This window comes from Coffea eugenioides, chromosome 11 (assembly GCF_003713205.1).
Source record: "Coffea eugenioides isolate CCC68of chromosome 11, Ceug_1.0, whole genome shotgun sequence".
NCBI lineage: Eukaryota > Viridiplantae > Streptophyta > Magnoliopsida > Gentianales > Rubiaceae > Coffea > Coffea eugenioides.
In genome coordinates, this window is record NC_040045.1 from 42,632,363 (window position 1) to 42,647,680 (window position 15,318).

Genomic DNA, 15,318 nt, shown 5'->3' on the forward strand with positions numbered 1-15,318 from the left:
GCTTACTGAATCCAAAATGATGCTCACCAGTTTTTTCATTTGAAATGTCCTCTTGAAAACGAAAATACACAAGCCAAAACGTAGAGGAAAAATGAGAAGCGGACGTATGAGCGACTCCACTGGGGATCGAACCCAGAATCTCTGGTTCCGTAGACCAGCGCCTTATCCATTGGGCCATGGAGTCACAATTCTGTTTACAACGAAGGGCCCTACCGGGTTCGAACCGGTGACCTCTTGATCTGCAGTCAAATGCTCTACCACTGAGCTAAGGACCCGTTGTTGTACTTGGACAACTTCTATTTCTTAAAAAGATCGTACCATACTTGGCTTCAATAAACTGTTATTTTCTCACTCGCTGATTTCAATCGATCATTCGCATCTTAAAAAACTGAACGTATAGGATAGCAAGCAGATGTATAGGCCCCTTGTTTCCAAGTAGTTTTACTTACAACATAAAGATAGAGGTGGGATTCTCGAAAATCATTAAATTTAATTACACCAAAAAAATTCAAAATCAAAATTTTGTTTATTTGAAAATTGTAAGTAGAAATTAAAACTTGGAGAAATTTTGAATATGTAGGTGAACAATACTCTTGTATACATTTTTTGTATAGTACTGGTGTTTACATCTAATGTTTTAGTGTCTATTTGTAATATTCTAGTCTACTATAAATTTCAATTTGGATTATTGAACAGTATATGCACTTTCACTTTAGCCATTATACTGTGAGAAATTTTATCTCTTAAAGGCATGAAATACATCTTACTTTTCCTTTTAAACTTTGGACATCAGTTTTCTACTCTTCTGTTAATTTTGATAATTCTCTATGATGTTCTGTACCACGAGAGTTTCATATTATATTTTATGATGTAAAGTGTCCAAAATGAAATTTAAGAACTAAAGTAAAAATGCATCTATATAATTTAAGGGTCCAGAGTGGAGTTTAGCCAATTTTAATATTTATACTACTGGTTCGAATGAGTTGAATTAGTAATTATTTGTGAGGGCCTCGATCCGCTTAGTCCTTTGTATGCATGTAGTCCACAAATCAAACACACCATAAATATAATTAATCAAGTCACTTCCTTTTTTAACATCCTTCTTAATTTTTTCAAGCGGCCGGCACTATAGAAGAGCTTGTGGTTCGTGATGTAAATCACAGGTACAGTACTTAGTATACTCACCAACAAACATGCAAAATACAATTATAGCAATACGAAAACTACTGTAGACCAAAAAGGGGTGTTGATGAAATCAAAGATTATCCAAATTGCAATGTAAAAGAAACAAATAGTATCCTATGATACTATAAAGTCTCTACCTCTCCAATACCAAAAAGGGGTGTTGGAATTCTCTCTTCTCAGAAATTAGAAAGAATAATGCACCTTCTTGCACTAAACAACAAGCCACAAGAGGTAGGTAATCATACCCTAACCTGATTGACTACATAATCCAAGATAACTATGTCAGTTGTTAAAAATCTTCATGGTCTAACTTTGTCCTGCAATTCCAAGCATCAGAAGGTAAATTCCTGTATACCTTCTTTACGTTTACTCCAACGCTTCGGTAGATTGGCGGTCATGTTAGCAGCTTGAAGGGGCCAATGCGGAAGATAGAGAAGCAGTAAGGTATTAAGCCCCTCAACCTTTCAAGAGTTAATAGTAAGTACAAGCTGCAAGACATATCCTTCCTTAATCTGTCTTTTGGAGCCTTTGTGGAGCTTGAAGGCTGTAGGCACTGTTCTTCAGCTAAATTTATTTCTAAGTATATTTAATCCTCCATCAGTCGTGCTGCATCAAATAGAAACAGTTACTGGATATAGTATAATGCATTGGTACTTATATCTGCATTGACCAAATACCTCAAATTACAAAGAAAATAGTAAAGAATATACCAATCAGAACAAGGAATTAGATAGAGGGAGAGACGGAGAAGCATGCTTTCAACAGCAGACTTTCTTGTACATTTCCAACTGTAGCAGGATATGTTGCTAGAATTTGAAGATTGTCCCTTGAAGCGACAACTTAACCAGTTCGAACACTTATAGAGGAGCAGCTAGAAGAACAGCTCGGCCACTGACAATGGCAGCTTGGCCAGCTTAAAGGCTTGCAGCAGCCACTTTCGCATTTGCCACAACACCTGAGCAGTTTAGCCAATTTCAGCAGCAACTTGGAAAGCACGACCACTTCCACGGGCATCTTGGACAACTCAAGGACTTACAAGAGCAACAAGGACTTTTACAGCAGCAGATTGAGCAGCCTGGCCACTTACATGAGCAGCTTGGCCATTTACAGCAGCAGCTCGAACAACCTGGACACTTGCAACAGCAGCTTGAACAGCTTGGACACTTGTAACAGCAGTTTGAGCAACAAGCGCATGATGACTTTGATGACTTCTTCTTTCTGAAAAAAAGACAAAAATCATAGCTATCCCTTGTTCAGAAATAGTTAGAAACACAAGCAAAATTTGAAACATTATGTTAATCTACATGTGAGCATTTAGGATAAATATAAATAGCATCAAGCAACAGTGAAACAACATGTTCATGAGATCGAAAAGAAAACTTCAATTTATATAAAAGCAGAAAAACTGAATAAAGGAGTCAAATCTGTATAGACAATGTATCTATTGATTGAATATCTAAGGATCCTCAACTTCATGTTGTAAGAGGAAAAAAAATTCTACTTACATTGGATTAGCAAAAGATTTGGCTTCTAGATTTATCCCACCTTCATCTCTGATTGTTCTGTTCGGAAGATCAGTGCCTTGTGCTTTATGTTCTCCTTTTGTTACAGGAGAGTGTTGCCTCAACCTGACAAGCTCACTTGACTTTTGGAGTTCTCTATATCTGTACTGTTCACTGAAAGTATCTAGTTCTCCTGATTTGTAAAATTCTTCGGAAACGTACAATTCTCCAGAGTTGCCAAATTCATTGGGCTTGTTTGTGTCTCCAACTGGCTTAAAAGCATGATCTCTGGAGAAACTGGCATTTCCTATCGGAATGCTGAATAAAGATTCAGTAGACGCGACACTCCAATCAACTGGTGAAGCAGGCTTTGCAAACACTGACGCTGGAATACGATCAGGATCATATCCTCTTGGTCGTTCCATTACTTGAATAGGAGGAGAATGTGTTGGTGACAAGATTGGAATTACAAATTCATCAGTGACATCTGATTTTTGTGAGCTGGAATGTAAAGATCCAAATAATTCTTCCAATTGGAATAGAACATCATTTTTTCCATCCTTAAGCAGTGAATTGGTGTTTTCCTCTGATTTTGGTGGGGATTCATGATCAGATGTTTTGGACATGGGAATCATGGCTGGATTCACTTGAAAGAAATCGTGAGATGAATTTTCTGACGAAGATGAAGGCAGAGAATTGAATGACTTAGAAGTATCTATTGTGCTAGCTGCAACCTCACTTGTTGCAATTTCTGAATTTGTTCTGGATCCTCCTGAATGTTCAAAATCCATCACAGTTGATGGCTCAAATGAGTCATCCAAATCTACATCTGTTTCCGAAATTCTTGGAAGCCTGCTACTTCCACTTCCATGCTCAGAGTCCATACCTGAAAAAAATTACATGACTCTTATATGAAACTCTCTGTATATTCCAAATGAAAATTAATCATTAAACCAAATGAAATAAGAAACAAGAAGGGGACACTGAGGTTCTATAGAATTAGGTGTTGGGGGGGAACAAAATCCACCAGGAACCTTCAATGATCTAATCCAAAATAATAGGCTTCAAATCTGAAGGCAATTAATGTGCAGTACACGCAACAATTAACTTTTGCTAGAACAATGTAAAATAATCCAATTATCTTCCAAAATTCTTCCATTGCTCTTCAATTAATTTCCATAAATTTAGCACCCTTCCCTATCTTTCAACTCGCGTTCATTGTGGTTCAAACGAACATTTACAAAAATCAAGAATCTGTCTAGAGAACATGCATCATGGATAAGCTGAAAAGAGAAACTCATTGACAAAAACTTATCTCACCTTAAGTATTTTACACGTTCTACAAGTAAAGCCTCCTTGCCTATATTGGCACAGATATATCCTCTTATGTTTCCAAATCCCTTCAAACCCCAATAATACTCGCTCCAATGAAGAATCAGAAGATTAACATAAACCCCCATATATATATGTATATGTACACGCAATGTAAGTATAACTCCACACCAAAAAAATGAGAGAAATTGAACCGAACCCAGATGAATAAAAAGAGATAAGAATAAGGATAGCCCAAGGGAAGATTTACGTTAAATTAAGCCGGAAATGATGAATCTCATTTACGGGATTGGGTTTTTTATTGGTTTCCTTTTGGCTTTCTTGTATGTCTTGCTGACTTTGTAAAACTATATAGGCGCAGATAATCCTCCTTCGATATTTGAGGGATTGAATATTTGACCTTCTCTACCACAGAAATCAAGAATCTTGGCAACAATACAGAAAGAATGACTAGGGTTTTTGGTAGATAATCCATATACAACGATGAGATGGAAGGTAAAACGCATGTTTCGGTTGATGAGATATAGTAAAATTTCCTGATGTAGCAGAACTCGCTGCTCCTTTTGGCGCCAGTCGTTAGCTACTCTCACAACATGTGTTCTGCACGTGACTAGTTCAGGTTTTCCTAATCAGTAGACTTCCGTTTCTTTTTCCCCTGGTAAAGAGGAAAAGCGCGTAATAATATCGTGCAAGGTAGATAGGGGTTTAAAATATGCATCAAATTACTTGATATATATATATATATATATATATATATATTTCATTTAGGGTATATCTCACTCTTTTACTCAGATTAATCCCTTTAATACTGTGTAGAGTCTTATTCCAAAGATATACAACGAAATAGCATACGAAGATTATCACGGGACACGTAGCGAAATAGCACACAGATGTTATTACGGAATCTGCTGGTAATTACTAGACTACGGAACCAGTCGAATTACCCGCAAGAAGCAAATTACTTGATATTTGATAATAGAGTTTTGCTACATGAAACCACCAAACAGAGTGCTAGCAATTTGTTTTCATGATTTCCATGCAACGTAAATAGGGGTTCAAAGACAATCAAATTACTTGATATTTGATGACAGAGTTTCGCTACATGAATAAAACCGCCAAACATAATAGTGTACTAGCAATTTGTGTTCACTCGGCTACTTTGCTCATTTAGTACAAAAATTGAAATTAATAAGAATATGAAATTCAGTGATCCAATCGATATGGAGATTCTCTGAGAAATTAGAATGCAAGAGAAGTGAATGAAAACTCTACCTAATTAATTCAAGCAGATAATTTCAAAAGAGTTTGTTTTACCATACCTTGGATTTTTTGGAGTATCAAATTTGGTTGTTTGAACACTGAATCAAAACCCTCATTCACGAATCACGAGATATAAATCCTAGGGTTTGGGAATGGAATTGTTTAAATACCTTGCTTTGAAGAAAGAGACTCAATTTTGATCCCATGAAAGGAAAACAAAGGAAAAAAGAAACTCATTTAGAATAGTTACGACATTTACATGGCGTTTCCTTGCAGCAATGGTATTCATCAAGTTAAGAAGTCGAATATGAAATCTCATAATGTGGCTTATTTCCTTTTCTTACAACTCCATCCACGATTAGATTTTTATTCTTCATTCTCAGACCTTGGATTCTTTCCCTTCTAAACCTTTTCTTCGATTTCCTTTTTTTGAACAAATTTATTTGATAGTTAGTAAGACCAATTCAAAAAGTGTAAAGGCAAAAAGTCATAGGTCAGTTTGGTCTCGTCTATGATAAATATAATTTAAAGAACTATACAACTAGAATTTATGTTTTTATTGTTAGTATCAGATAAAAACTTATTTGGATTCAATTCAACTAATATTAAAATTTTGTCACACGTGCTTTTAGCGTGCGTTTGGTATAAACGCCATGATTAATTGTGTTTTCTATTCATTTTTTACTTTACATAAAACTATAGGGGGTTATATGACTATTTTAAAACTTTAGGGGGAATTATCTGATGTTATATAGAACTACAGGGGGTTATAAGTAATTTACCCAAAAAATACACTAGTACAATTTTGTAACGGACCTTAAATTGCGTTAAAGAAGCGCCCAAGTGCTCTAAACGCTTTTCAGTAGAAGCGTAAGAATCAGAACAGAGAAGAGATTAAATCCCTGGAACTCCACACACGCACACACGCTCACATGTAATTCCTCTCCTCCTGACAGTGACAGCTCTATCTCTTCTTTCCCACCGTTTTGAAAGTTTTCATTTCTCCTGAAAAAGGTAAAATTTTTAATTCCTACATTTCTACAATTCACTGTGCGTTACGCTTGAATTCAACCATGAATATACATCTGGGGTGCATTCTATTAATCTTTTTAATAGGTTTTAGATAGTTGTGCAGCTGGGATTCGTGACTGCTGTACTTTTCTGTTTTCTTTTGCAACTTTTATAAGCTATAATTGCTGGAATTGCTTTTCTTGAAGTTAACTTAACGTTGATAAAGTAATTAACCTCCATTTTGATGGTTTTAGCTTTGTGGGTCTCAGATTTTAGCTCTAGAAAGCTGAAGTAGTCTTTGTGTGTGTTGTGTGTTTGGGGGGGGGGGGGAGGGAGGGGGTTTTATCTTTTGACCTAACAGAATTCTGTGTGTAAATTGAGGTGGGTTTGAAAGGGGAGGGGGATTTATGACTCGTGATTCTTTGGATGTGCTTTAAAGCTTTGAACTTTTTCCTTTTTGTGTTTGTGGAAGAATCAGAGTAACAGGGTGTTGCGTTATGCCGCTTTTGGCAGGATGGTGACTTTTGCAAATTAAATTGACTTTAAAAATCGATGTAGTGGACTTTATTTTCACATCCCTTTATTTTGGATAATGGAAGTTGGAAACCAAAAATAATAATGATAATAAGCAGGCAATTTTTGGTATTCATTGCTTTCCATTTCTGAGGTGCAGTAGGGAGGATGGAACTAGAAATGAAAGGTTTTGGATGTTGTGGGTGCTATATTATCCACTATTTCCTGGGAGAGAAATAAGATTGAAATTAACTATTATTTTCATTTTCTTTCTTCTGCATGCTTTCAAACTGTTTTCCATTAGTCAGAGAGGGTATCAATGATAAGATACAAGCTTATTTTATACCAACAGTAACAAATCTTTGTTGTATCAATGGCGACCCAATCACTCATCTGCATAATAGTTTTTCTTGTTTATAAGGATCTTTCTGATTCTTGGAAGAATGAGGGGCAAAGATCTTGTGTTCTTATATAAGACCTGATTGATCTGTACACATTTGTTATGAGATTGTGGCTGCATATGGCCTTGAATTTTCAATTCACCGTCATTGCTGAGCTTGAGTACATTTTTGTTATAAGACAGCTGCAAGTGGCCATGTTGATTTTAAAGCAGCTGGATTAGTGCATCTTCTGTTGTCAAATTGCTGAATTCAATCTCTTGAAGTCCCAGGCATGTAGAACTGTATTGCAATGTGCAGAAAAGGTGAATGAAAGCCTCAGGACTTTTAGCATACAAAAAATCTCTGAAATGTGTAAATTTAAGAGATTTTTTGAGTGAAATATCTGTTTTTGTAAACTTAATAATTGAGGGAATTCTTTAATGTGTTTGAGCACTTCACTGCTTCTTTTTTATTTCTTTTCTCTTATTGACTGTGGAAATCTTGTGTAATAAGTAGCCTTACTGAGAATGCATGGTTTTCCTAACTGAGAATGCATGGTTTTCCTATTATCATTCAGGTTTACATAACAAAGAGGCCTTAGTATGATGACAAAGAGTTGTGAGCTTTGTTGAACAAATTATCAGCCAAAAATGCATTGAGACTCACTCACAATCTGATTGCCGATGCTGATCTGTTTAAACCGTCTGATAGCTGAGTTAAGCAAATGGCAGAACGTCAAACTCAAGAAATTCCTTCCAAGTTTCCTGAATTTCTCCCAAGTAACAGCGATTCAAGGTTTCCTTCAAATGGGCGTCTTGAAGATTATTTTCGTGGGTTGGGCAATCCTGGGTTTAAGAAGAGGGGGCATGGACTTGGAAGTCGGTCTTGGGTAAAGATTGATCAAAATGGGAATTCAAAGATTTTGGAATTGGATAAAGCTACTGTGATGAGGCATTGCTCTTTGCCATCAAGGGATCTTCGTCTGTTGGATCCAATGTTTATCTATCCTTCCAGCATTCTGGGTCGAGAAAAGGCTATCGTGGTTAATCTTGAAATGATTAGGTGTATAATCACGGCTGATGAGGTGATACTGATGAATTCGTTGGATGCATCTGTAGTCCACTATGTATCAGAATTGTGCAAACGCCTTCAAGCAAATAAAGATCAAGCTGGTGTGTTTATATTAGTCTCTTTTTTTTTAGCACTTCTTCTTTAGCATATAACACTAAATTTATGCTGTTGGACTACACTTTGTGTTTGGTTGGTGTTTGTGAATAAGTTACCTCTAAGAGCTTAAGCTTTTGGATAAGGCATCTGTAGTTCACTTTAAATCAGAATTGTGCAAACGCCTTCAAGCAAATAAAGATCAAGCTGGTGTGTTTATATTAGTCTCATTTTTTAGCACTTCTTATTTACCATATAACACTAAATTTATGCTGTTGGACTACACTTTGTGTTTGGTTGGTATTTGTGAATAAGTTACTTACCTCTAAGAGCATAAGCTTTTGGATAAGGCAGTAGCTTAACTGTTTGCGAATTTTGATAAATTTATCTAAGGTAAAAGCCAAACTTCAAAAGTGAATAGGTATGCAGAAGTTTTGAGTTTCAGAGTTTACTTTATAATTGGAAGTTTTAGAATAAGACCAAATTGATTTTCCAGATTTCTAGAAGATCTCTATTGGACATTAAGCTGCATTTTATTATGAAACTCAGGTCAACACAATTCTTATCCCATGAAATCTTAGGTAGCTTTATAAATTCGTTTCTTCCACTTTTCGAAGTTCCAGCCTGCAACCCTTTCGCATGGTAAGAGTTCCAGTGGCGGATTAATTTGGGTTGAGTTACGGTTGTGGTTTCACTTAATGGAAACTGGTAATATAGAAAGGAAGCGCCACTTGGCTGCTGCTGCGCATTTCAATTTGTTACACCGATACCTGCTACAGTAATGTGCCATTATTATTATTATTTTTTGGCCAAAAGAAAAAGAGCAGATGTATTGGAAGGCCATACTTTCTCTTAGATTTGACAGTTTTATTACTAAATCATGCCCCAGAGAGTGTATTTCTGCGCAGAGAAGAGATGAATTCATGAGATAGCATGGCTTCATTCTTGAATCATGCTTGAATTGTAGCTAAAGGTCATTCTTTTCTAAATCATCCTTTTCACATTATCTGACTTGGGACTTGATAGTAGGCCATACATTCCATTTTCTTATGTTGGGTCATGAGTGGCAGCTGGGTGATTATTTTGTTGCAATATGTTATTCCAATAGTCAATATGAAGGATTATAAGATATAATTATTCACCAGTGCATACACCTGATGGTACCCTAAGCCATTGAGCTTTGTGGTACTTGAATAACACAAAATGCCAGGTGAAACATTTACTTGTTTCCCCTTTGCTGGCTAACCCTTTCCCAAATTGATATGGGGAAGCATTTGGTTTGACGTGAGAAAAAGGAATAAAGATCTAGTTGGCAGTATCCCTTTATGTCAAAGAATGTTTCAGCGTATCTGTTGTGTGGAGTGAAGTTTTAGTGCATATTAGTTTGTGACATAATGTCTTTCCTTCTGCTGACGATTCTTCTGTTAGTGTATTTCCCCCATTAGTTTTTAATTCTCCAAGTAATTAGTTACCTTTTAATTCTCCAAGTAATTAGTGTACCTTGTTTGGTGATTGATTCAGATGATCTACCTTTTGAATTCAAGGCCTTGGAGCTGGCTTTGGAATTGACATGCATGTCTCTTGATGCTCAGGTATGTTATACTCTGTAATAGGTGGCTCATGGTAGGTCTGCCTTCTTTATGCTGTTCTATCTTACTTGTAGAGCATATAGTTTTTGGTTTAGGCACATTAAAGATAGTTGAGAATTAAAATCTCTGCAGATGGAGTAAGATCCTTCATTGGATTATGAAGAGAAAATAGATTTTTATTCTTGTTGATATTGGGCAAAAATTCTTTTTCCATACACATTTCAGCATGCCATAGCTTCGGGAATACCAGTATGAACATAAACTGTGTTTTTGCCAAACTGCTTGTGTTAATATCGAGCCACATATTTATGAAGTTTCCTAATTTAGTAGGCGAAAGAATTGGAGGTGGAGATATATCCAGTCCTTGACGAATTGGCCTCGTCTATAAGCACTCTTAATCTAGAACATGTCCGCCGATTGAAGGGCCACCTCCTTGCTTTAACTCAGCGAGTGCAGAAGGTATGCTTACATATTTTAGTTGCTACTAAAATGATGCTTAACTACTAATGCTGCAATTTTTGGCTATTAAATCAACATTTCAGGTGTGTGATGAAATAGAACATCTCATGGATGATGATGGTGATATGGCCGAGATGTACTTAACAGAGAAGAAACAGAGAAAGGAAGCGTACGCCAACAATGAGCAGTATGATCAAACTACTTTTTTCACTGCTTCCAGAGTTGGATCAAAATCTGCTCCCGTTTCACCTGTGGGCTCATGTATTGGAGTACAAAAGTTACAGAGGGCTTTCAGCAGCATCAGTTCAAGTAAACATGGAAGCTTGGGAAGTTCATCTAATAGTGAAGAAAATATTGATCAACTCGAAATGTTGCTAGAGGCTTACTTTGTGTTCATTGATAATACTCTGAACAAGTTGCTATCGGTAAGAGAGGCCTGTGCTTCACTTTTCTAGTATATCTATAGCATATTTTTTCCGCTTTCGCCCATTAGACATTCCTTGAAGGCCTTAATTCATGTAATTTGCCCATCCAGCTCTTATTACACTTTTTGAGATTTCATTATTGCACGGGCATCATTACCACAACACACAGGCTAACATGTTTAGTGTCTGTACTGAACAAAGTATGCTGATTTAGCTTGTTGGCATGCTTAAACTAATCCCGTGTTGCATCATGAACACTAAGAATCTTCTGTTTTCCTTGGTGATACAGCTTAAAGAATACATTGATGATACTGAGGACTTCATCACTATAAAACTGGTAAAAGATCATAAATCTGACATTTTGTTTTTGTTAATTACCATTATTGCTTCCCATCATGTTTGATGCTGCATCATGAAAAGTCATTTTCTGTTTGCATCGCAGGGGAATGTTCAGAACCAGCTGATAAAATTTGAGTTACTTTTGACGGGGGCCACATTTGTCGCAACAGTGTTTGCTGTGGTGACTGCTGTATTTGGAATGAATTTTGAAGCAACAATATTTGACGTTCCTTCCGCATTTAATTGGGTTCTTATTTTAAGCGGAATACTCTGTGGGTCGTTATATTTTTCCTTCTTGTTATATGTTAGGCATAAGAAAATTCTTTCCGTATGATGTATATAGTGATTAAGGGGGAAAAAATTTAGGAATGAAGGTTCAATTAGAAAGGGCCGAAAGTTGTGAACTTTAGTGAGATTTAAGGTCTATCATCCCTCTTTAATTCAACTACAGGCTGCATGTTTCTTCCCTCTTTCTGCCTATATTCTTCTCTCTCTCTCTTCAATTTTTTTTTCTCTCTTTCATTTTCTGCAAATAAAAAGAAACAAAGCATCCTTGCCATGCCTTTTGTTGGGAAAGATTTCCTAGCATTTTCAGTTTCAATCTGAAGTAAGCTGTAGTCGGAGCTAATTGAGCACAGAGGCTATATAGTACCTAACTTCGATGAGTTCAGTCTTTCATTCATCTATTTGAATATCTTTCCTTTTCCTAGTAGGGGAAGGATAATATGGACGACTCTTTTGAGGAATTTCCTTATTGCCTGTTACTGTATACTTCGTATTTTCCTGTCTAAACCATCTATACAATCTTCTTGTTCTGATCTGCATGTTGCTAAACCTCTTCAGCATTTTAAACTGCTGAAGACCCTGATCTGTGCTGTCAAGAAGTCTCCCAACCATCTGTATATTTCTTCAAATTTACCACCATCTTTTGCTGCAATGCTTCTTCATAACTGCTTTTTCAGGGGTCTCAGTCCATCTGAAAGGAGCTACTGGATCTTTTGTCTCCGCCGAGATATGAACCCATCATCTCTGCTCTTTGGGACGTCGTCCGGTGCTCTCTCAAATGGGGAAAGTTCTTGGTTGATGGGTTTGGGATTAGTACTGCATAATTAGCCTCTGGATCTTTTCCTGTCACTTTGCTCGTCCTTCCATTCACCTCGTCCAACGTATCTGTAGCATTCCGGCAGAGCTGATGAGGACTTTCTGGGGTTGATAATGATTCTCCGTCGCTGTATGCAGAGTCAAGAGACGTAATGCATTGTGGTTCCAGAGAATGGAATTCGTTTTGGATGTTCTGGAGCGCATTTTCAAGCTCCTTGATACGTGCTTCAAGTCTTGATTCTCTTAGCTTGTGCAACCGCATACTCAACTCGCGGGGGGAAACTGCATAATTTGCAGGTGGAGTTGGTCCATTGGTGGTATCACTTTCTTCATCTGATACCGATTCGGAGGCATTTTCATACTGTCTTCTGAGTGCATCTAACTTTATATCTCCTCGAATGGCGTCTACTTCGCATTGTGAATCAGGCTGATGAACCATTCAAACCATTACATGCTTTTATAACTTAGCCCAAAAATGACGAATGGTAAAGTTTGAAATCAACCACAAAGTTTTCCTAGTTTCATGCCTGTTAATATTATTCACAAATAAAAGAAGTCATTCACTTGCTTATTGAGAACACTGCAGCAAGAAGAAACCTTTAAAAGACATGCTGCAATGTAGCTGGGGGTCCAAGAAGTCCCCAGATTGTCCAAAACAATTGAAGATACTATATCGAAGCACATAATATGTCGTGCGACTCCTGAGTCAATGTCCTCTGCCCGTAAAATTATCTGGGGAGGCCAGGAGGTGGAAAGAGATCGAAAAAAGACTTCAGCAGTTAAATTGCCTAGATGATAAATATTCGGGAAATTATTATTAACCAAGAAATGTGAGAAAGATGACTAGTGTAGGTATCTATTATAACAAAAGAGCAGTTCAGGAAGCAGATGAGAAGCCTGTGTCTCGATCATGAAGAAAAAATATGCTGAAGCAGGACTACAATCCATCAATTCTAATGCGTGCAAGTAAAGTTCAAATTCTTGGATGCATGCTTACCTCCCCAAAGCGATAGTTGCTATCATGGAGGATGTCCAGCAAATGTCCTTATGGTTTCGAATGTGCTCGTTTGGGAAGTTGAATGAAGATACTGATAGCTTATGCTATAGTTTAAGCAAAATTGCTCTTTTGAATTTTTGTGACATGGAGTGGAACTACGCTACTACATAGTGCTAAATGCACTTTTGTAAAGATAGGAGCCTTTGCTCCAAATTTGTACAGTTTATAATGATATAAAATTTTTATCGTTTCAGAAAAAAAAAAATGCCTACCTCCCCAAAGTCGGATGTTCTTTCCAGATCCATATGTATTCCCAGCCTCCCCAGCTCAGCTTCAAGTTCTGCCTCAATTTTACTCATGGACAATTTGCTGTCATCACCTGGATCAGAGCACGACACAGTAGGCTCCTCATTGAATGAAGAGAGATTCTTTGTGCTCAGAGGCTGAGAAATTTCCCCGGCAAGCTCCTTCACAGTAAGCTTATCTTTCATATCAAGCTCCTCCTGTAAATCTTGAACTAAATTCTCGGCCAGTTTTAGTTTCTCATTCAGCTTCTTAACTTCCCTTGTATAAGTAAAAACTTCAGGCGTTATGCCAATTGTCAACCCAATCAAGAACAGGAGCATCCCGCTGGGTAGCTCTGATGACATTGTGATAAAAGGAATAACAAAATTAAAGAGTGTAAAAGAACACACCAACACATTGTACTATCTACGTTTCTTAATCGTGAATGTTCCATATTTACATTTCTTAACAGTCAATAGGACAAGCATTCAGTTTAAACATCCCTGCAGAAATAAAGGATTCAGTAGAGAATTAGACACCAAATAATTTCATCACTGCAGAACAAGCAGAAGAACCTGATGACTGATCTGCTCCGCCAAGCACCTTTTCTTGGGAACTTTTTCGTTTGACCTGCTCTTGCAACTCGACTGATTCAGTGTCATAAAAGGATGGAGCACTCGAAAAGGCATAACTGTCGTTATGGCAGGCATCACTCGGGTTATCTTCCACATCAGTAGACAATGAATCAAGTGAATTACCAATATATCGTCTCAAAATTCGATCTCCATTAGATACCAACATTAGTCCTTTTGTTGGAGCAAGCGGTGTTGGAAGTGAACTATGCGCAGAGTCACCTATCTTTTGAAGATGATTTTCTACAGAACCTAAAGGTTCAAGAACATGCCCGGAGCCGGAAGACCTACTTTTAAGTAATTCATACCTGCTAAGTCTTGCAGAACTCCGACTACTACCATACATAAACTCCATATCGTTTGAACAGCTTTTGCTTTCGCCAAGTCCGGGTGCTGGACTAGATAACTTTAGTACATTCATATCTTCCACCATTCTAACACTTCCACTGATGGATGCCCTTGTAAGTAGTGAAACTGAACCACCGTTAAATTGATCCATTTCCAAAGGCCTGTCCAAAACATCATTTTGCTCGGAAGCAGCTTCCATATGTGCATCTTTTTGTGCCAATCTGCGTAAAGGACAAGTGTTGTCCCTAATTTGCTGAAGAAAATTCTGGGGTTCTGATTGCCTGAGGTTTGAGATTTTGGAATAGGATTCCACTAATTTTTCCTTCTCACTCAGTGATAAGTTCTGCAGGTGTTTGCCCAGATAGCCGGCACCAGCAGCTGCTGCCACAATCCATAAATCCATACGTTTTCCCTTCTTCCTTGAAAAACAAAACCGCCTTACAACGGACTGCAAAATTTCTGTTATTTTTCGTCAAATTGGACCATTAGGATGCCATAAGTAAGTGGCTTAGAACATAACAAACTTGAGAGAAACTTAAAAATAGAAAAACCCTTGAATCAAGAGAAGAGTATGCTCAAAATTGTTGTACAATTTGCCAAACAAGATGATCTTCCGGCCATTTTTTCCTTTTTTTCCCCCTCTCATTTTGCCTGGGTAAGCCATTTTTCCAAGTGCCTGTAGTGTTAACTGATGTCAGATTGAAAAGGTCTTATTTGGCATTATGCGGCAACTCCAACTCGAGGCCACTAGATTCAAGGACTAGGGGGTGTGTGGAGCAACCTAATGAGAGTCAGA

At 37.3% G+C, this 15,318-nt stretch overlaps 2 protein-coding genes and 2 non-coding genes across 6 annotated transcripts; 1 reads left to right on the top strand and 3 right to left on the bottom strand.

Moving 5' to 3' along the window:
- Positions 1-111: 111 nt before the first annotated feature.
- On the bottom strand, positions 112-184 carry TRNAR-ACG. Its single transcript has one exon. It is a non-coding gene; the product is annotated as a tRNA-Arg (tRNA).
- A 19-nt stretch (positions 185-203) lies between these two features.
- On the bottom strand, positions 204-275 carry TRNAC-GCA. Its single transcript has one exon. It is a non-coding gene; the product is annotated as a tRNA-Cys (tRNA).
- Positions 276-6,193: 5,918 nt separating this feature from the next.
- Positions 6,194-11,629, top strand: LOC113753011 (magnesium transporter MRS2-5). 3 transcript variants are annotated; one of them, XM_027297083.1, is made up of 8 exons: positions 6,194-6,293; positions 7,383-7,506; positions 7,761-8,355; positions 9,869-9,939; positions 10,267-10,395; positions 10,479-10,820; positions 11,110-11,157; positions 11,263-11,629. In XM_027297083.1, the coding sequence occupies exons 3-8, from the start codon at positions 7,908-7,910 to the stop codon at positions 11,491-11,493; spliced, it is 1,269 nt and encodes a 422-aa protein (XP_027152884.1). In that variant the 5' UTR covers positions 6,194-6,293; positions 7,383-7,506; positions 7,761-7,907; the 3' UTR covers positions 11,494-11,629. The 3 variants fall into 3 exon arrangements, with proteins under 3 accessions (XP_027152884.1, XP_027152883.1, XP_027152885.1); XM_027297082.1 differs by having other exon boundaries at positions 7,387-7,506; XM_027297084.1 differs by lacking the exon at positions 7,383-7,506.
- Positions 11,630-11,805: 176 nt separating this feature from the next.
- LOC113753010 lies at positions 11,806-15,274 on the bottom strand. Its single transcript, XM_027297081.1, has 3 exons — positions 14,118-15,274; positions 13,530-13,897; positions 11,806-12,687 (listed from the first exon to the last, which is right to left on the bottom strand). Exons 1-3 carry the CDS (start codon positions 14,923-14,925, stop codon positions 12,127-12,129), a joined length of 1,737 nt encoding a protein of 578 aa, XP_027152882.1. The 5' UTR covers positions 14,926-15,274; the 3' UTR covers positions 11,806-12,126.
- Between the last annotated feature and the right edge of the window lie 44 nt (positions 15,275-15,318).